Here is a 21,224-nt window from a genome sequence, read left to right on the forward strand (position 1 = left end):
CATGTGTGAGGGTGACACACAAATCACACATGGTGTGTGTGGCTTCCCCATGGGAAGGATCTACCACGTTTCATTGCAGATTTAAACCCTACAACTGATAGACATCACAAAACCTCTTGCCATTTGATGCATCTTACATAAAAGGCTACTATGTACAGTCTGCCAGTCTGTGGCAGATGGCTTTCTGTACATAACACATAAACTTTGATGTCACTGAATTTCTGTAATTGCCATTTTATTTCTGCACAAATATACTGTCATCCATCCAATATTTTAAATGCACAAAGCACAATGTTCACCAAAGTAATGACTTTACACATATAAAGTGACCATCAGAAATACCTAGCAGCTGCACTCTGAGAGCACTGAGGGGATGTTTTGGAGGGCATGAGGGCAGAAGAACAGCAACCTCTTTTCTGAGGTTGCTGTTCTGCTGGTGGGTGGAGATGTTGCTAAGGGGACAAACAAGTGGCAGCAGCAAATGAACACCACAGAGGAGTTGGTGGAGCGAGGATGCCCCCGTGCAAATCCCGCTCTCCAGCCTGGCAGCACGGTGCCTCAGCTCCCCACCGCTCCTACAGCAGCACAGACACACTTCTACGAGGAGCAGCAGGCAAATCCTTCAAGGGAAACACAACCACAAGCATTTTCCCAGCTATGGGTTAATTTTCAGCCCGAGACACAAAGCTAGTTCGGATTTCTGAATTTTCCCATCCTTGTTCACATCTCAGTGGTTGAGCAGGATCTGGCGGAACTTGTCCAGGTCCACCCCGCTAATGCTGGGCTGCATGCAAAGAGAAAAACAGTGCTGAGAGAGAAAATGGTTCTGGATTTCCCTAGCTTGTAAAGAAGCCCACCCTGCAGCAACTGGGAAATCCACCCAAGGAAGAGTGACCAAAAGGCTCCACATCAGCTCATATGTGGTGGGGAAGCAAACAAAAGATGGGGAATGGGTGCCCTGCAAAAGCAGAAGGGGCATGGCACTGTGAGTTGACTGTATAGAAATGCACCCTGACTTTTGTGCTCAGTCAAGACCATCAGTATCCGATCCATATAAAAGAAAACTTCAGAAAGTTGTGCAATGCAGATCCCTACTCTACCAGACCTGTGCCTTCACCTGGTTTCGTCTCTCAAATCTGCTGTGCAAGGACTAATGTGACATTTCTGTCAGCATACTCCTATTTTACAGACCAGTCAGCAATGTAAAAATACCTTCTGTGGATCAAGTTCATGTTGAAGACACATTTTACAAGCTACACAGTCTCTGTATGCTCCTAACACTGTACCGCCTGCTCTGCTTCCCACATTCTCAGGAGGGGATCAAATTCACATGCACAGCTTGTGGTGTCCAAGGGCAATGCTGATGAAGGCCCTTAGGCAAAGAACAACCTTCCCTCCTTTACACAGCACAAATCCAGCCTCCTACCTGTCCCCACACCCTTCCCTGCACACTACATGGCCGGAACACCCACATGCAGCCATCGGCACACAGCTGCCACTCTCTGCTCATTCCTGAATGGATGTGGCAGCACAGATATCCCTGTGCCAGATCACGTTGTGTGGAAATGCAGCAGCTCAGGCTTAGAGGAAGCAAAGAACAGATTCTGTTTTGGTCAAAAGCTCTGTCTTGGACTTCATCTGGAAACTCAAGATAATCCTATGAAGACAGACACTTCTCTCCATCAGAAGCTGAAGCAACACACCAGGTACAGTATTCTCAATTAGAGATACACCTCAAGTATTATTTTCAAGTGTAGGCCTGAGTACTAACGAACCATGAGGTCATTCTGGTGAGAACCACAACCACAGGGAAAAGAAAAGAAAGAAATTGTGATGACTCATCCATGACAACACATTTGTCATGCTGTAACATCTGCCTAATTCAAAGTACAAACTAGAATGGACCTTTTAAAAATAGAGGGAAGCTGCATGAATTTGTGAGGCAGAATTTCTGTGATATGGTGAAATGCTCTGCAGTATATATACTGAGGTGGTGACATTCCCTTCTGCTAAAGATCAAACTGAAATCTGACACTATGTTCTTACTAATCTCTCTGTGTATGTAGCATTCCAAAAGCACTGATCTTTAAGAAATACAGAATATTAGCAATCAGAGCCATGAAGATACCTTGACCAGTTCCATCATGTCTTTGACAAACCCATCCACTTCTGGGCCTTCAAGTGCTCCTGTTTTACTCTGAAAGAAGGAATAAACATCAAAACTCCACAGTGAGTCAAAACCACTACAATGTTTATTTACTGGTCAGTACCACCAAGCTCACCAAGCTTTATAGGATAAAGTTCACAGTATCATAAAACGGTTTGAATGGGAAGGGACATTAAAAATCATCCAGTTCCAACCATTCCACCATGGCCAGGAACACCTTCCACTAGTCCAGATTGCTCAAAGCCTCATCCAACCTGGCATTGAATACTTCTGGGGCTGGAAAATCCACAGTTTCTCTGGGCAAACCTGTTCCAGTGCTTCACTACCCTCACAGATGCAGGTCCTGAACTGCTAGAGACTGTGAGCACTAATGCCACCACCTCACAGTAAAGAATTTCTTCCTAATATCTAAGATCCCTTTGTTTTTCCCAAACCATCTCTTCCCACCAAATGGGAGCAATGTCTCCCACCACCATGAGGGAGTTGTGTGACTGTCAGAAGTGGCACTGAATTGTTGATGTTAAACAGCTATGTCTGTCCTGGGACAGACTCCCTAAATAACCATGGGTTCCGTATTGGAAGCGGGTTTATTTTTCAACTTGGTGGTGATGCAGGTCCTGAACTGCTAGAGACTGTGAGCACTAATGCCACCACCTCCTCTGCCTCCCTTGCATCTCCTGTAGGAAAACTGCTAATGCAGCAGCACTGGCCAGGGCGATGCAGAAAGCCAAAATGGGTCCTTGACACAAGACCTCTGAGCATTGCTCCCCTCTGTCCCTACTTCACCCCTCCCAGTCTGGCATCTGGGCTCATGGGCCATGGGCTTGGGAAGAGCTGCCACTCCTGAGTGACTCCAACAGCACCCAGCAGGAGGAAGAAGTCTCAGCCGCACATGCTAAATCTGTCATTTACAAACCACGAGGGAATGAACGGGCTCACGGAACTCACAACGTCATAGTGTGCAAAGATCTTCTCAAAATCTCTCCTCCTTTCTTCTGTGCTGCAAGCCTGCATACAGAGAGGACAAACAAATGAAAATTTAATGCAAAAATTTCAAGTTTGGGCCCAGGCCATCTTAGCTGAGAGAGACAGGCTCAATGTATCAATAATTAGTGTTACTTACATCCATTTTAAATTGTAGAAGGAAATTTTCCTGGAGCGCCAGAATCCTGAATGGAGAGATTTAAATTATGATCTTTTCACTTTATCACCTGCACACAAACTATTCTGAGCTCTCCTTGTTTGTAAAGCAAAGGGATGTTAGATTAAAGGCCTATAAAGGAGAAAATTGCCTGTGGGGTTATTTACAGAGAGCTGTTGTGGGAACACACTCCTTCCTCCCCTTCTGATGGGGCACAGAGGGTGCCCTTTGGATCACCACCGACATGCCTATTAGCACCAGTGCTTCTCCTGGAGCATTTCTGGTGGTCCTGCACAACAAAGGGTGTCAGCTTCCAAAGCAAGAGCTACCAGACAATCATCCCTCGTGACTGGATTGCTGTGCGGCATTAAAGAAAGAGTGATTTATGGCTTTCTCTTGGAGGGAGACTTGGTGGTTGTAAAACTAAAGGACAAAGTAATACTGGCCTGTGCACCAAGACTGGCAGAATTCCTCTCTTTTCATCTCCTAAAGCCTACCAAGCGCTGATAAACCCTTTTCTCTCTCCAACTGCTTTGCTAACGCTGAGGTTTTTAGAGCCCATGACACAGAGCATGCTGAGTTGTGTCTGCACATGGAGGGATTTGGAGAGTGAGAAATGTGCTCAGATTGGAGGAGAGCCTCAGATGGCCTGGCTCCTAATAGGGAACTGTATTTAAGAGAAAATTCTAACAGCACCCCCCTTTAGATATCTCCATCCTGCCTCTGATTCCTGCCATATATTTCATGGTCAAAGGGAACTGCTGTATGTGCTGCAGTTATTTGTGCTGGCATTTGTCGTGATACCAAGCAGAAACTAACAGTGGCAAACCAGCACCTCTCTCACCTCATCCTTTAAACTGGTGTTTTAAGACTGTAGCTGCATATTTAAAGTCCTCTCCAATCAATGCACATAGTTTTACAGAGACAGGCATACACTCTATCAGTAGGCAATGAAAATCCTCCAAAAGCCTCTGAGGTATCAAGGACAGAAAAAAACCAGAGGCCCATGACTGAGTCCCCAGCTTCATTCAGAAGCATCTCACCTTGGCTCTCTAAATTCTTTCTTACTGCCACTGCCAAGCTCTTTTGTGGTGGTACTTTCATTAATCAAAATGCAGTAAAAATTCTTTGCAGCCCCTGCTGCACATACTGATGTAAAATAAATGCATGTCTGTGACCCTGTTGAAAGGATTTTCAGCCTTCTTTTGGAGAAACAGAGCCAATGGTTGCTCACACCTCCTGGGAAGTGTCTCAGAAGTAGCACTGATCATGCACATTGGTGTTGTACAGACAGATCCTGGCATTGGTCCTATCACTGGCTCTAGGTTCTCAGATTATTGCAATGGGGACCATGGGCTGGAGAGGTGGGATCAGAGCAGACTTAATTTGATAGGAGGTAGAATTCAACTGCATGTCCCTAGAGGGAGAACATCACCTTGCCTGGATCTACCACTGTGAGCTGAAACATCCCACCAACATTATTAAATCCTACCTTGCCAGGTCATTCAGGTCCAGCCGTCCATCTTTGTTTTTGTCAAAGATTTTCATCTATAAATCAAGAAGACAGAGATAAAACAGATGGGCCAGGAGGAGAACACACATGCAAAAAAAGCCAATATACATTTTGGTCTGCCCTGTGCGCTCCCCTCTGCCGGCTCAGGGTGCTTGCCCACACCCTGGGCACCATGGCATCCTGTGCTAGCACCAAGTGCAAGGGTGGCACAAGGGAACAGCAAAACTCACCAGCTTTTTGGCAGCAACAACCCAAAGCAATCAAATACCAGCACTGCTCCCTTCCACCCTTACATGGGGATAAAGCAGGTCTGCAGCAAGCATCTTCAGAAACTAAATACTGACATTGCTTTGGCCCTTGAAAAAAAATGCCAAAAAAGGGGGAAACTTCCAAACACTTCCAGCTGGACTCCATCCTTACCTTTGACTCTTGCTGTGGCTACTGAGCAGCTGAGGTTAAAATGTCACCTTCTAATCAGCACTCAGGATTTTACACCAATAAAGCTGTGGGGCTTGCTTGGCTCAAGGCCTGCTGTTAGAACACACTAAGTCTAGGAAGAAGGTTCAGGCTGCCAACATCAAGAGGTTAATCTGTGTGAATTCAAAACTTACCTTTTTCTTTTCCTGAATAGCATCATTTTAATGAACCATCACCAAAAAATATTAATTTATTTGTTGTATTTGGTTCCGTATTTCTCTTCAAGGCACAAAAAAGGGTCTGTTACAAGGAAAGGGGTGGGGGGGATGTTTAATGAGTTGCAAACCTGAATAACTCATGGCTCAAAGTTCTAGAAAGTAGTGCTTATGCAGAGTAATCGGTTCACTATGGATCTTTTGTGTATTGCACAGCCGCTGGAGAAGGCCTGGACCAGTCCCTGTCTGACAAAGCTCAGAGGGACAGGAGTATACCCTATGACATAGCCTGAAGGTGTGGGAGCCAGCAGCATGTCCTGAGCACTTCCCAGCAGTGGAGCCAGGGCAGAACCTAACACTTGTGTGAGAAAAGGCAGCATCTGGAGAGCTGCCATTTCTCAGGGAGACTTCGCCTGTTTTGTCAGTGCTGCCTCTTCCCTGCCCCTTGCTCAAGGGCAGCAAGCCCTTTATTGTACTACGTTTAGCTTGAGATTCTGCAACAGACTGTATACCATTAATTATTCTGAGTATTTTACACTACTGAGGTTTGGGTGGATTTTTTGAAGAGGCATTTGGTATGGGCTCACTTTTCCTCCCACTGAAAGACAGTATAAAAGTCCTATGAATGGTTGAAGGCCCATATTGAGATAATTGGAAAAATGACATCATGAGAGCTATGTGGGTGTTCAGTGGCACAAGGAAAGATATTTTCTCATTTAACTGGCCTCTGCCAAACATGTGCTCTGTGCAGAGCCACTAAATGACAGAGGAAAGACTTCTGAACTTTGCTTTGCCCCAGAGCTGGAGAAATGAATAAAGCTTCCAAGCCATCCTGAGGATTTCCCTCTGGTTGCATCAGTCCAAGTTGTCCCTTTCCAGCTGATCTAACTTCTTGCATGCTGCTTCCTGCCCTATTAGCTCTTCGAAAGCAATATGGCACTTTCCTCTGGTCTCTGCTGGAGCAGCAATGGGACAAGGCTGGAGGAAGGGATGGGAGCAAAAGTTGCCTTTGCTGGTGCCACTGAGGGGAGAAATGTCTTTGCAGTGACAGCCTCCCACTGCCATCAGAGAGATAAACCTGAGCCTTCAGTTCTTGGCTGATAAATGAGTTATTCTGCAGGTCATAGAAAATGATTAATGTTCTTTCTAGAAGTAAATAATCCCAAATAAGATTTCAAAAACCTCTCTACAAATAAAACATGAATACCTAACCTGGTTTTGTCTGTTGTTTGAGGAGAGAGAGAAGTATCCCTACTACTTCACTCTTGCACACTCTCCATCACAGGTGATTTTGCAACATGCAGCTTACATCGCTGCTCTAAAATATGCTGCCCAAAGGAAGCTTATGGAGACAACCCCTATTTAGATGGCTAGAGAAAGTACCAGCATGTGGGTGGTGGGAATACCAGAGTACTTGGGCTCTACAATAACTTCAGTCCTTTTGAAAATGTCACTCCAAATCCCTTGGTTTCGGCCACCAAGGAGTGTTAGTTACCCACATGGTCTGTAGGAACTCACCACAAAGCAGTACAGTATCCTTACCAAAACACACTAAAACTTACTGCCTTTAGCAGCCTTTGTACTTCACTTGGATTCTCCTACATGTTTCTGAGCTCCTGAAAGTGTATTTTATTTTCTCCCATTTCTGGTGCATCTCAGAATTACTCTTTTGAGACTAAAATTTGGTGCTTCAGCCTAGACTTCAAATTCAGATGTTTTTCCCTCTGTGATGCCTCAGAAAGGCAAACACAGAGCTTTTGGGAGAAGTTCAACTCCGTGATCACCATGCCCTGATCTCTATACAAGCGCACTGATAAACACCATGGTGGCAGCTAATGGGACCAAGACAGACTGATGGTTTCTTGTCCAAGAGCCAGACTTGGGGCACAATTTTCATTTCACATAGGCTTGTCTGAGAAAAGTCTCAAGTTTCTTTTCCAGTGAAACATCTCCAGCCTCATGCCCTTTTCCAGGGAATAAATACATAAGCATCCCAGCACGGCTGTCCTTGCCTTGGGACTGCACGTGTCCCGCCTGCCCTGCGTCTGCTCTACTTTGTAGGTGCAGCATATTTTTTCATGGTTTCAGAAGTTACAAATAGCCAGAAGGCTGAAGGGTTCTGTGCATCCTTAATGAAACAGACTAGATTAGAGATGGTGGTTCAGATGTGAAAGGCTTTCTGCTTCATTATCAATTTTGTGAGTATATGGTTTTCAACCCTACCCATTTCTGAATCCTTTACAATATTCCTGCAGCAGTGCAGACCCCATTAAAACATATTTAATAGAGAGATAATAAACTTCTTAGTGGATTGCTTAGTGAAAGGAAACATCCTTCTCTTGCACCCTGTCTTTGAGCTTGATATTCAATTTTCAGCATTTCTACCTACAGCTAACCAACTCCCTTCCCTGACCTCCTTCACTCAGCTCTGCAAGAGATAACCTTTGTGCTTTCTATTTGTTTGATCTTTTTCTGCCACAGCTACCCTGAATACAATTTTCAAACATATGCAATATTTTGGTTGTCCATACCAGTCAACAGAAGGAAAATAAAAGTCTGGCTGGAAGAGCTAGGCCAAGCTAATTCTTGCCAATGACTAACACATGAAAGATGGAAAACACATAGGGAAGAAGGGCTAGTGTTCACTGAATTAGTTCAGGTACCACAGCTAATAAGATAGACCTAATCCTGTTATCTGGACAAGTGGAGTGCATGCATACCCACTACATGGCTGCATTACTCGGGGAACAGCCTGGGGAAATGTTTTTTAATTAAACTTTCAAGTTTCAAGCATGTGAGTGTTTGATCTGATCTGCTAATTGTGCGCATGAGTACACAAAGAATGACAGAGGGTACCAACGCCATGTGACAAAGCACACATCATGGGAGAAGGAGATAATTGAAATGGTTATGAGATTGTTTCTAATTTAAACTTTTGCCTTCACACACCATCTTGATATGTTATATTTGATGGATTTTCAGTTTACACTCTCGAAAGGTATCTTTACGCTGCCAGGCTGATATGAAACATCTCAATGTGGTTAAGGACAAGGTCTGGCATGTTTAAATAGCACTCAGTTTTACTAAAAGCTTTGTTTCATCTAGCAGTACGCTTTATAAAATGACGCATTTCCTTTACTGTCAAGCTACCCCATATTTTAAAGTGTTTGCACAAATTAATTCACTGACATTTTAATGGTAGTGCACGAAGGGCACACCCTCTGTTTGTTTGAATGTACTCTGAGGCACTCTGAGGCAGACAGAGAATATGTAACAGCTTGGTTTGCAAATGAAAGTTGTTACCTCTCTGTTTTTTTAAAGTACAAAATCAAAACTGCCATCGGCTTTTAATTCAGTAAAGGAAATATCTCTGCTTTCCCAGTCCGGTGTTATAAAGGCCCCTGAAACACAATATGACAAACACACATTCATTGAAGAGCAATATAAGACTATAAATCTGAATTATTTTCCATGACAGAGATAAGGAAAGAAGTAAACAACCAAAATAAATAGATCTGTGATAAACAGATTCACTAAAACCTGCTTTTACATCTCTGGTTCTCTTTCTTCATGTGTAATAAAGTGGGACACTGAGAGAACCAGTTTTACTTGACCTCCTACTCCCACAAATGTATTTTAATATATATATTGTGGGCACATATGCCCAACAGCTGAAACAAAAGTTGGCCAGGGAGTACAGAGGTTACTGAGACTGTATAAAGACAGGCATCAGCCCAAATTGCAGGATTGCCTGTGTCCTCTTTCTTTAGGGAAGGACAGGGTCACAAAAGCATTTGCAGAGTGGCTGGAGGGCCCTGTGACCAGCAAGTTATCCTCAGGACAAAAGCTCAGTGCCCTGCTGTCCCAGGTTACAGTGTAAGATGTAACCCAAAGTATGTATTCTATTATCATCTTCACAAGCTGTTAGAGCAGGTGGGGCAGGGTTCGTTATCTCCTACTATGACTCATCCCTGATAATTCCCTCCATGGAGTTATCTCTGTTTAACGGGCCATCAAGAACCCACAGCGTGACTCATAAAATTACATCAACCCATTGTGAGATGCTCTGCCCAGGGGGAGGAACCAAGCATTCCCAACTGGATATAATCCGGTGTTTGGAACAGCACAAGCAGCCCTTACCTGCTGGATTCTTAGAGGACAAGAGCTGCCACTGGACCCTCAGGTGAAGACCAGACCCCTCTACAGGATCACCGCTTCAACAGAACCACTTCATCTGGTCTGCTACCACCACCCTGACTAACAGGGTGTCAGGTTGTATCCTGACTCTGTCAGTGTTCTTGTACTATTGCATTTATTTTAATTTTCCTATTAAATTATAATTCTGACTTGCGAACTCCCACTGGTTTGTTTTCAAACTAGCACACCTGCCCAGCCAGATTGCCTGTGTCACATAGGCAAGTCCTTTAGCACAGGATTTCTAAGAGTGTTTTGATTCCCAAGAGACCTATGCATTATCTATTGGGGTTTTATAAATCCTGCAGGCTCCTGAGTTCTGTTGGTTTTGATCTTCAGAAATGAAGTTTGAGTTTAAATGGGATTTTCTGCTTCCCTTGGCTTATGCCACAGCAAGTGTGGTGCAAAACTGGAGGTGACAGCACCACTGACATTAAATTGAGAAGGGACAGAGGAGGCAGATTTGTGTTCATCAGCTGTGTGGGTCCTCTCAGCATCCTTAGAGAGTTGCTGGGGAGGGAGGCCAGCATGGACCACTACCAGGAGGAGAAAGGATGAGCAAAAACTGCTCTTTAGGAACCAGTCTTGTAGGTCACACTCCACTCTACTGTATTTCTAGAGCTTTGGGAAGTTTGCTCAGTGTGTTCACAAACATAACAAACTCAGTTTAGGCCTTTTTTCAATACAGTAAATGTGTCTATTATTACACCATTTCTTTGGTGGTCATAAGAGACTTTGTTAACAAAGATATGCTAGCTTGACTAGTAAGGTTAAGGGTCTAAATCACCTGAATTTTCTGTGCTCTGGCTTTTATTTACCTGCATAAGTACATTAGCATTAGCACTGAGCACAAATAGACTTTCACAGCCATGGAACTGACCACACTGAGACTCTGGCATCATCCTTGCAAAGGATCCCCTCAATGTGCAATAAAAGTAGTCCTCAATGCATACTTGTGGACATAGACCATTCTCAGGCTTGTGTGCTCAGGGCACATAGCTCAGTGCCCAGGAGAATCTCTGCAAGTAAGCCCAGCAAAAACCTGGTGTCATTACAGCTGGGGAAAATACCTATTCTGACTTCTCTGGTGATCATCCTCAGTCATCACCATCTACAAGCTTTCAAATGGTGTAGTTCATGACCAAGACTTGTTGAGTGATTAGTCACTGCACTTACATTATTGCCTCTCTAAAATATTAACCCATTGTGGGCAAAGATGGCATGCTGGCTGAGCAAGAACTATCCTTTACATTTTACTGAAATACAATAATGCAATAATACAATGATGATCAAAGGAGTTTTTTTATGCTCCATCTGACATTATCAACAGAAGACAATGCAAAAAGTGAATGTCAGTGTTGCATGTGTGACTGTTTCAGCAGAATATGTAACTTAAATTGCTGAAGTTTGACTCAGAAATGAGCTTGCCCTGCATGGTGCTTGTAGACATTGGGATTACAAACTAGAAGTAATATGCTGCTATCTGGGAAGCTGTGGATTATCAGAAACCATATCTTAAATCTAGTTCATATCCTGGCATTTACAATATTCTATTTAAGTACACAGCTGTGTGCATGCACAGGTAGGGAATCTGTCACTCATAAAAAAATGCTGTCAAATGCATATGTGAGATGGGTATTTCTGAGCTGAAATTTCACCAGGACCCAGAAACCTACTAAAAGCTTGACTTGAGGGGCTGAGGGGAGGTGGGGAGGGATTGGAAAAAGTTGTTCTACTGTCATCATCCACAGTGTTCTCATCATGAAGCATCAAGGGGGCTGGTCTTAATTTCTCCAACTTGTGTTAATTCAGGAAGGCAGAAAATTCTCACCATGCTATTTAAACCCTCCATCCATTTTCAGCTATGATCACTCTGTCTCCCAAAGCACACACTGCAGGCCCCCTGGGGCCTCTTCTCAGGAGGCTCAGAGCAATACCAGGCTTCACTTCAACCTCCAAGAGCTTGCTCCTTGCCAACAGCTCTTGATCGGGAACAGCTCTTCCCATGGGAAGGCAACAAACCTACAAGTTGTTTTCAAAGACTCAGAACTGAAAGTGGGAGCATGTAAATAATTATTAATACACACTTAATGACTATTAATGTATTAATGACAAATATGTACCTATGTACTATGTAGGCATGGAGGAAAAACCAAAAACAGTGCCTACAAAGGGGCTTCCTCAGCACAGCATTGTCATTTCAATTCCCCCATGAAGAGCCTTGAGAACTCAAATGTTCTTTTGTGATTTTCCCCAGTGGCTTTAGTGCTTTTTAAGATTTGATTTAGCAGACTCACAGAGCTTGTGCAATGCCAATGTGTTCACTACCTGTTTTCTTTACACGAGTTCATCACCTGTTCATCAAATCCCTGATCTCTATCAGTGTTCTCTGACGAAAGGATGTCAAGGTCACAAGGAAACAGAATAGTCTCTTAAGAAGCGGCTGCTAAGCAACCTGATAAAGTGATGTTCCTTTCCAGAGCTGACCAGTCTCTTCCAAAATAAATACTTTCTCCTTCTTCTGAACATTTTTTTTCTTTTTTTTTTTAATGCAGTATAAGATCATTCATAGCAGCACAAGGGGCAAGAATTTAGCATGCCCTTATTGGTTGATATGATATCTGCTCACACTGCTCACAAACTGCAAATACCCAGCACAAAACCATAAACTGCTGCCTTTTATTTTTTTTCCTCAAGCCTGGGCTAGCTTCTTTAAAATGATAGTTTCTGCCTTTTCCCCTTTATCTCCAGAAGGCCCTAAGGTCCACTCAGGGTATCAGTAGCTGCTTAAGATGTGTGCAGCCAGCTGTGTATGTACAGAAAAAAGGGCAGAGATCTGTATATTCCTGTGGAGACAGATGGGTTTACAGCTCCTTGGGACACAGCTTATTTCAACTGAATAATAATTATATTGGCCCTTGAAAGCCCTGAGCTGGATAGATGGGCCACCCTGAGAGACCCTGTAGCTCTGTGCAGCAGAAACAGGTCCCGGTCCCAAGGACTTTGTGCTCTAAAAAGATAAAAGGGTGGGAGCAAAGCAATAGGGGAGAGAAATACAAGTATGTCCAACCTGCAGTAAAGGAATTGCTGCTGCTGGTTGCTAAAGATAAAACAGAAAGTCTGTTGTCAGGAAAAAAATGGATGGACCACTGACCCCTTTATTCTAAACAGTGGTGATGGTGGCAGAGTCCAGTGGCAGTGGGACTCTGCACTCCAGCAGCTCCTCACTCTATGTGGGAAGGAGAGAGAGAAAGCATAAGGCTGCCATTGCCCTGGGCCTTGACATCAAACCTGTGCTCCTTGAGTGACTTCTTCCTCTTCAATCCAGCCCTGCAAATGCAAGGCTGAATCTTTCTTCCCTCCTTGGAATTTTGCCTTCTTACTTCAGATAAGTTCATATGCAATCATTTGTGCAGTGTATCTGATGCTATAGGATACTGCCCATGTGGATAATTTGCTGTTACATACAGAATTCATATCCTCTATTTTATTCCAGGATATCACAGGATAAGATTATGCCTGTGGCAATTTCACACCCTGCCTTAGAGCTTTTGGGATCAGGTGTGTTTATAAACATCCTTGATCTTCAGCTTAGAGAAAAGAATAGCAAGGAAAAAATAATCATCTGCCATATCCTCATTTTCTAATAACCATTAACATCCCTGATTCTTTTGGCATTGCAGCTTGGCAAACCTTTGTCCTCAGGAGCCAGATTTGCATTTCAGATCATAGATTTCCCTAGATATACAAAGCATCCCTTTTCCCAGATCAAATCTTATCTTCTAACATAGAGATTAAACTGCCTCTCTGGAGATACAAAGCCATTCTACAAGAAATCATGGGAATAGAAACCAGACCTCCTGGCTCTCAGCCCTGGGCTGCATTGATACCTAGCTGCATTGGGGTAGTGGAATCACAGATATTTCTTGGGAAATTAAGGGGAAAGGAAAGGAGTTGGAGGAAATGAACCACTGTCTACAAGCTTCAGATCACCTATTCCCCAGCACCTGATCAGAGATTAAGCACCAGGGATGGAAACCTTAACAGAGAAGAATGAAAGATATTTGCTACCAGCAAATGCTACCAGAAAGATTTTTGTCCTAGCCATAACTTCTGGACTTTTATTGTTTTCAAGCTCTACCAGTTGGAAAATAATTTCTGCAGCTGGCATTCGTCTCTCTTCACCGTCTTATAAATATGAAAAACAAAATATACACTCTTCTGAAACAGTACAGTTTCTTGCATTGGGTCACATTTCTAGGCACAGACACATCATGTATCCATAACATGGTATTGCAAAATATGTGGGCAGCTCCTTGCTTGCTTGCACACCAAGCTAGTTTTTAGGTACAAACACAGATTTTGTGCCAAGAAACAAGGCAGTCCCATCTGAAAACCGTTTAGAAAATTGCGGTGGTAGATGTGTGCTAGTGGAATCCAAATTATACCCTTGGAATGACATCAGAAATGAGATTTTTTTTTCCTTATTTTCTTGTTTTTAGATGTTTAGATAGAATAAGTTGCTCTGAAATCCAGGTGACTGATGCTAAACCCACATCAAATATTATGTTGTTGATTGCAATATAAAAGCTATATTGTCATAAGCCAGGCAGAGAACTGAAACTTTCAACCTCCCAGTCTTTCAGGGAAGCAGCAGGGAGTCAGTAAGGCTTTCTGGGTTTGCCGAGCAGAAAAGCCAGATACCTGCATGTCTTGGGAGCAAAAGGATTTGCTAGGAGGGAGAGATGGAGGAAGGAAGTGAATGAGCTGGAGATCTGGCTGAGGCTGAGCATATCCTGAAGAAGGATGCACCTCACCTGCATTTAAAGAGGTTTAGAGCTCAGCTTGCTTTGGTGTAAAGTTGAGCTTCTTTCTTATAGGAAACAGTTCAACTCTAAGCAAAAATATGCCTTCACAGCTGATGTCCAGTGCAAAGAACTGCTAGCAGCAGTGTGTGCTAAATCCCCCGAGGGATCTCTGACATACCTTTTGAGAGGGCTCTTATGGCCCTACAGACATTGACCCTAAAGGAGATTTTAGGCTGTACTCTGATCTACGCAACATTAATTCTATCTTTTCTTACCATAGTATCAGTATATTCTTCCAGCTTTACTTCAGCAACGATCTTGTTATGCTGCAAAAAGAGATCTCGCAGGAAAACCTGTAGCAAGAAAAGAGAGAAATTTTACTCTCTAGAGTAAATTCAAGAAATAACAGCAGGAAATTCAATTCGAATTCAGCAGGGTTACACAAATCTAGATTCACATTCCTGGTCAGTACTAGTGTCTTCAGTTTGACCAAGTTAAATTTTTTTAATCTGAAACATGTTTTTTCCATGGACTGCTTCCCCCTGCCTTGTCCCATGGCCCCAATTGTCTTGGTGGCACTCAGTGAGACCCACAAGCACTGCCTCACCTTGGGTTTGCACGTGTGCCTCTCCTAGCTAAACAGAGCCAAACCCATTGTGTTTTATTAATGGGATTGCTTCACAAACTCCAGTGAGTCCTAATAAACTCATTTAATAAGCAAAAGATAACATAAGTCCTGCAATACTTGCTAGTTGAGCTTAAATCAAAATATTTGCCATTCAGCAAAACCCTTAAGCATCCTCTTACATTTTTGCTGGGACACAGGCTGAAGCTACACACTGAGACATGGTGTGAAGCCCAGGGATGGACTTTCTGTGCTTGCTGGCTCAAAGTATTTGAGTTATGGTTTCTGAACAGGCTCTTGCCTCAATAGCCTGAGCTTTAATGAGAAATCAGTGTTCAGAAAATCTGCAGGTTCAGGAAGAGTTTCTGAAGAAATTCCATTAATAAAACACAATGGGTTTGGCTCTGTTTAGCTAGGAGAGGCACACGTGCAAACCCAAGGTGAGGCAGTGCTTGTGGGTCTCACTGAGTGCCACCAAGACAATTGGGGCCATGGGACAAGGCAGGGGGAAGCAGTCCATGGAGGGCAACAGCAAACCATCCTCCCTCCTGCAGGGCCCCTGAGACCATGCCAGAAGGCATGAGTCCTTAAACTCACTATGAGCAACCCAGAAATGCTGTTTGTCAACCACACAAAAAGGCAGCAAATTGGTAAAGGAAGGATGGAAGGGCTCCCATTGACATCAGTGAGCTGTAGGTCAAGCCCAGAGAGATTTGTTAGAATAACTTACTTTGAGTTCACCAGCTGAAATAAATCCACTGCTGTCAGCATCGTAACTGCGCCAGATCTGAACGGGGACAGATTGATGTGAGCACATAAATATTGCAGTTACTCATCTGCTCAGTGATAGATGGTAAAGATCCAAAGCAGAACTTCCATAATGAGCAAGTTGTTGCATTATCCAACATTTAATTAATTGTAGATGAAATAAAATAAACTTTTCACACAATAGCTCTTACTCACACTTGGATGCTGTACATGCTACATGCTGCTATCACATGTTTAATGCAGACACACTGTCTATAAAAGGAAGACAATACTAAGAAACTGCTTTGCATTTCTTACCTAATTTGTACATGCAGCTTCTTTTACTCCCCTGAGTCAAGGCCATACACAACTGGCCATTGATCTGCAGAAGCCCCCAGCTTGTATGTGAAATAAAAGTAACTGCATGCGGTCTTGGAAAAATTGAAATTCCATGTTGGGACACTTAGGGGCAGAGATCAGAGGAAGACTGGGCAAAGTTATATGGTCTTGTTGACCCAACTTATGGAGGTTTCCTCTCCATGCCCTGACAGTCTAATGTTTCAGGATAAAATGGTACTTAAAATGTGCCTGGTCTGCCCTCTTGGTTTATGCTGTAATGCAGCTGTGGAGCTGCAGGGGTGAATTGATGAGTGGGGAGGTTTTGTCTGTGGTGGTGTGACTGATAGGTGGCTGAGAGCGTTTATGAAATGTAATGAGCTCTCTGGGTACCCTTGGTCCAGCCCTAGGTACCACACCTCTGTGTAAATAATGTAAAACCTTCTCTACTTGAACAGGTCGGAATGTGTTTTGCTTTCACAATACCCATCTATTTCCCAAGCTATGTTCTCCAGAGGGCAGAGGGATTGGTGTTGAAGAAGCTGGTGGTGTGCAAGGGGGAGGAGGCAATGTGCAGATACAGACCCGCATGAATTCCACGCTGTTGTCCAAGGGAGTTTCCCGTCGGAAAAGCAGTAGGAAGTTCTCGTCATCCGGCAAGATCATATTTGCAAGCTGGATAAAAAACATTTTAAAAAACCCCCACAACAAAAACCAGACACACACCATGAAAGTAAAGAACAGAAAAAACTTGGGTGGCTACTGACCCAGTATGTGAAATGTAAGTTTGGCTTGTCTCTCCCTTGGAAATAAATTCCGGACCAAAGGATCTGGCTAATGTAATACTCCATGAGTCACCTCCTCCACACCCAGGCTCTATCTTCCAGATCTCCCACGTCTGCTACAGGTCTTAATCATAGAATGGTTTGGGTTGGAAAGGACCTTTAAAAGTCATCCAGTCCAACCCCCTGCAATGGGCAGGCACACCTTCAACTAGATCAGGTTATTCAGAGCCCTGCCCAACCTGATCTTTGATGTTTCTAGGGATGAGGCATCAACCCTTCTGGGCAACCCCTTCCAGTCCTTCACCACCCTCATTAAAAAAAAGTCTTCCCTAACCTACTCTTAATCTACCCTCTTTCAGATTACCCCTTTTCCTATTCCTACAGACCCTATAAAAAGTCTGTTCTAGTTTTCCATCCTTCTATAAAAGAAATCCTGGGCTGGGGTTGGGCAGAGATACCTCCTGGATTTGCAAGCGTCCATCTGTGGTGACATCGTAGACAGTCATGAATTGCTCCTTCATCCTCTGAACTTCTTCTTCTGTGATGGTGCTCTACCATGGGGAAAACAACAAGTGCATGAAAATTGCTGAGGGCATGAGAAGACTCTCCTGGAGGAAATCTCTCCTCATGCACAGATAATCACCAGGATCATTACCCCCCCTTACAGTTGGGGGTAATGCCCATGGACACACCATTGTGGATGAATTTTTGGAAATAAGTCCTATGCATGTCTTTGTAGCTACTAAGCTTTCAGTTGGAAGACCAGTGTTTGGAAACCCCAAAATATTTCAGTGACACCTGCTTCTTTAGCCAACTGTTCCCATTATATCACCGGGGTTTGGTTTTGCTCAAGTGTGTGTTACAGCAGTTTCCATCCTGCTTGTTTTCAGCTTGTGCTTTTCAGGAAGATATCCTTATCCTTGAATGACATCTCTGCAGTTCATTAGATCAGCCTTGAAAGGTGTCAGTGGAGCTAGATTGTTGCTTACTATTGCCTGTCAGCTGATTTAAGACCTGGCACCAAGCCCTGTCAGTGTTCCTGGGTTAATAGCATAGAATTTCAAGCAATTGACACTCCCTTTGTATGTGCTCAACCCCGTAATCGATTTATACATAGTGAGGAGTTCTCTGGACTTGTCACGTTACGTGTTTTGACAGGCATCGCTGTGACAGGTGAAATACAATGCTTAGGTTCATCAGGCATGGTTTCTTTAGCAGCAGCCATGAGGGTACCCACTCTGACTGGACCACACAAAACATGATTTCCTTACCCTGTGAAAAGGCCTCTGGTCATATGAGCTTTGTAGCTGGGCTGGGAAGCTCACCTAGTTAATCTTTCCCAAGCAATTAAGTCCTACGTTACCCTCAGCACCCACACTGAGCAGGTCCTGGCTTCTTTCCCAGTCGTGTGGGAGGGGGCCCTCTCTGGGAGGGGAAGGAAGGAAGGAAGGGAGAAGGATAACCCACACTGGCTTGTGGCATACCTTTGTAGAAATTTTTACAAGACAATAAATTAACTTCTTCCCAACCCCTGAATAAAAGTCCTTCAAAGTTTTTGTCTTCTCTACAACCACATGGATTTAGGACTGCAGCTATTCCTTCCTGAGTCTTCTAACACAGCTTTTCATTTCCAGCTGCTGTTGAAGCTCCATTAGGTTGTACACTCCCTTCTTTATTACTATGACACAAGACCATGAGTGACTTTCCCAAATTTACTCAGTGCACTGCTCCATGCAGTGCAGCCCTTGGAGTGCATCCTTGCTGTGTAACACCAAGGGCTGGCAGCTCCTAGTTTGGGGATGAAACACCCAGCAGTGATCCCACAGGGATGCACCCAAGATGGCCAGCCCCAGGAGGAGGGGCTGAGCGGATCCCAGGGCATGGCTGCAGGATCTTGCTTTCCCATGGTGGCGTCCAGAAAGTCCTGTGGGCTCGGGTGTTGAGGGCACAGCACATCACTGACCACAGGCCTTGGTTTTCTTTCCCCTTGGCATTATAACTCATCCTCATGCTGTTTAAATTGCCTTCTGGCAGCACCTTGACTCTTTGAGACACCTCCCAGGATTTAGGCAAGCCTATCAGTTGCCAACTTCAATAGGCTTGCAAAGTACTCTGAAATGATCCTCCTCTGTGCCCAGTAGGATGAGTTATTTCCAAAATGATAATCACAGCTGATATTTGAAAAGTGTGCTGTGCATTTCAAACTAGTCACTTGCTAAAACGCTTTCTGCTCAACTTGGTGTCAGCTATCAGCTACCACTTCATTGAGCTCTCTGTGGCAGGGACAATGTTATCTGCATAAAAATAGGACACCCTCCTTCTTTTTATAAACTGATTTAAACTATGGGATACGTCAAGTAAATGCCTGGAATACTTACAATATTTACACAGCTCCAAAATCTTTTAGTCCAAGGGATTTTTCAATTTGGACAATCTTTCTCTCTTCATAAATATTCTACTTATGAAACAAAACTGGTAATAGCTCCACCAAAAGCGAGCCTTTACTCACAAAGAAGAAAAGATACTGCACAAAACAGGCTTTCCGAAGATGCATGTTCAAGACAAAATTATTTGTATATTACAATTTTTTACACTAAAAATTATACACCTTGTGTATAATAACCACTAGGTTTCAAAGGGGGCTTTGAAAAAAAACCATAGTCCATCCCAGAACACTGAAAAAATAAATAGATCCAATAAGACATATTCCAAGCAGAAACTAAGGTTGGGAGACCTGGTTTTCAAGACTGACCTACTGGTGGTGCAAACAAATAGCTTGCTCTAATTGCCCTTCTATTCCACAGACATTTAAAAGGCTGGAAAAACCCCATAATCTATATGATCTGTTCCCCTTACCCAAGCAAGAACATGATCTGAAGACTCACTTCACCCCACCAGCAAGGATGCTGGTGCACAAAAAGTTGGGAGGGGACACAGCCAGGACAGCTGACCCCAACTGGCCCAAAAGATACGCCACACCATGTAGAATGGTGCTCAGCATACAGAGCTGGGGGAAGAAGGAGGAAAGGAAGATATTTGGAGTGTGGTGTTTGTCCTCCCAAGTCAACATGATGGAGCCCTGCTTTCCTGGAGATGGCTGAACATGTGCCTGCCCATGGGAAGTGGTGTATGAATTCTTTGTTTTGCCTTTGCTTGTGCCTGTGGGTTTTGCTTTACCTATTAAAATGTCTTTATCTCAACCCATGAGTTTTCTCACTTTACTCTTCTGATTCCCTCTCCCATTTCACTGGGGAGTGAGTGAGTGAGTGAGTGGCTGTGGAGGGTTGAGCTGTCTCTTGGGTTAAACCTGATGTAACAAATAGCAGCATACAAAAATGTGCCTCTTGACTCATAAGATGGGACAGGGGGAAACAGCTTTGCAGCAAGTAAACGTCTGCAGCTGAGCACTTCATTCTTTATCAGAGAATGCTGTCTTGATTGTGCTGCCTGTCTCAAGAAACAGATCTTTAACCAGTTTCAACGGTTTGCAATGCTTTCCCTTTTGTGAGGGTTTAAGTGAGTGCTGTTGCATCCTTTCCAGTCACTGTCTGCACAGAGAAGCCTTTCTCATAATTCCTTGCTTTCCCTGGTGCATGCACCTCCCTGAGTTTGTGGATGCTGTGTGGTTTCCAAGGGCTGCTGCATGTTCTCACTGTACAGCCAGAAAAGAAATCTTTACTACTTACCATGAGGAGAAGGCCATGTCATTTTTATTCTCATAAAAGCACACAGTTTAAAATAACGCCATGACTTTGTTCACATATTTTTCAGGGCTAACAAGTAAATCTGAATGATGCTCTTCCACAGAGTTTTACAGAGAAAAGCTTCTGTGCTTCAAGTTGCCATAACAAATTAATTTTCTGCTTTCTCCTTTCCATGTCCAGTCTCCATCTTCCCTTTTGTGAAAACCCTTTAGAAGTATTTAGCATCACAAAGGTAATCTGTTTTTTAATAGGGTTTGTAATCACAGAAAGGGCAAGATCACATATTTTTAAAATTTCTACAGCACTTAATTTCCTTGTCATGGCTGGTTATGATTGTTTGGAAACCTGGATGTAATCTGTTTTCTTTGTTAATCCATTCCTTTCTTATTGTTGCACTCTTTGCCTCATGCTGACTAATTAAGCATTTGCTCCTTAAGGGATTCATGTGCTTGGCAGAAGTTTGCCTTGATGAAAACAAACGATGAGTCACTTGGTTTGGGGGGCAAAAAGTGAATCTATGGAGCACTGCGGAGCCTTTCCTACTTAAAAAAATTGGATCTCTCATTTAATTC

General features: G+C 43.5%; 1 protein-coding gene across 1 annotated transcript in view; it reads right to left on the reverse strand.

Annotated features, from left to right (window-relative positions):
• Positions 1–214: 214 nt before the first annotated feature.
• Positions 215–21,224, reverse strand: part of SCGN (secretagogin, EF-hand calcium binding protein) — a 26,869-nt gene continuing 5,859 nt past the window's right edge. Inside the window, exons 2-10 of the mRNA XM_017746177.1 lie at positions 17,407–17,499; positions 16,749–16,838; positions 15,811–15,867; positions 14,731–14,808; positions 4,801–4,856; positions 3,291–3,336; positions 3,116–3,175; positions 2,129–2,197; positions 215–784 (exon numbers count right to left, since the gene is read on the reverse strand). Coding sequence (XP_017601666.1) covers positions 728–784; positions 2,129–2,197; positions 3,116–3,175; positions 3,291–3,336; positions 4,801–4,856; positions 14,731–14,808; positions 15,811–15,867; positions 16,749–16,838; positions 17,407–17,469 — 576 coding nt within the window. The 5' untranslated portion in view covers positions 17,470–17,499 and the 3' untranslated portion in view covers positions 215–727. The remainder of the gene's footprint in view (positions 785–2,128; positions 2,198–3,115; positions 3,176–3,290; positions 3,337–4,800; positions 4,857–14,730; positions 14,809–15,810; positions 15,868–16,748; positions 16,839–17,406; positions 17,500–21,224) is intronic.

The sequence above is a fragment of the Corvus brachyrhynchos genome, unplaced genomic scaffold (assembly GCF_000691975.1).
Source record: "Corvus brachyrhynchos isolate BGI_N302 unplaced genomic scaffold, ASM69197v1 scaffold409, whole genome shotgun sequence".
In the NCBI taxonomy this organism is placed as follows: domain Eukaryota; kingdom Metazoa; phylum Chordata; class Aves; order Passeriformes; family Corvidae; genus Corvus; species Corvus brachyrhynchos.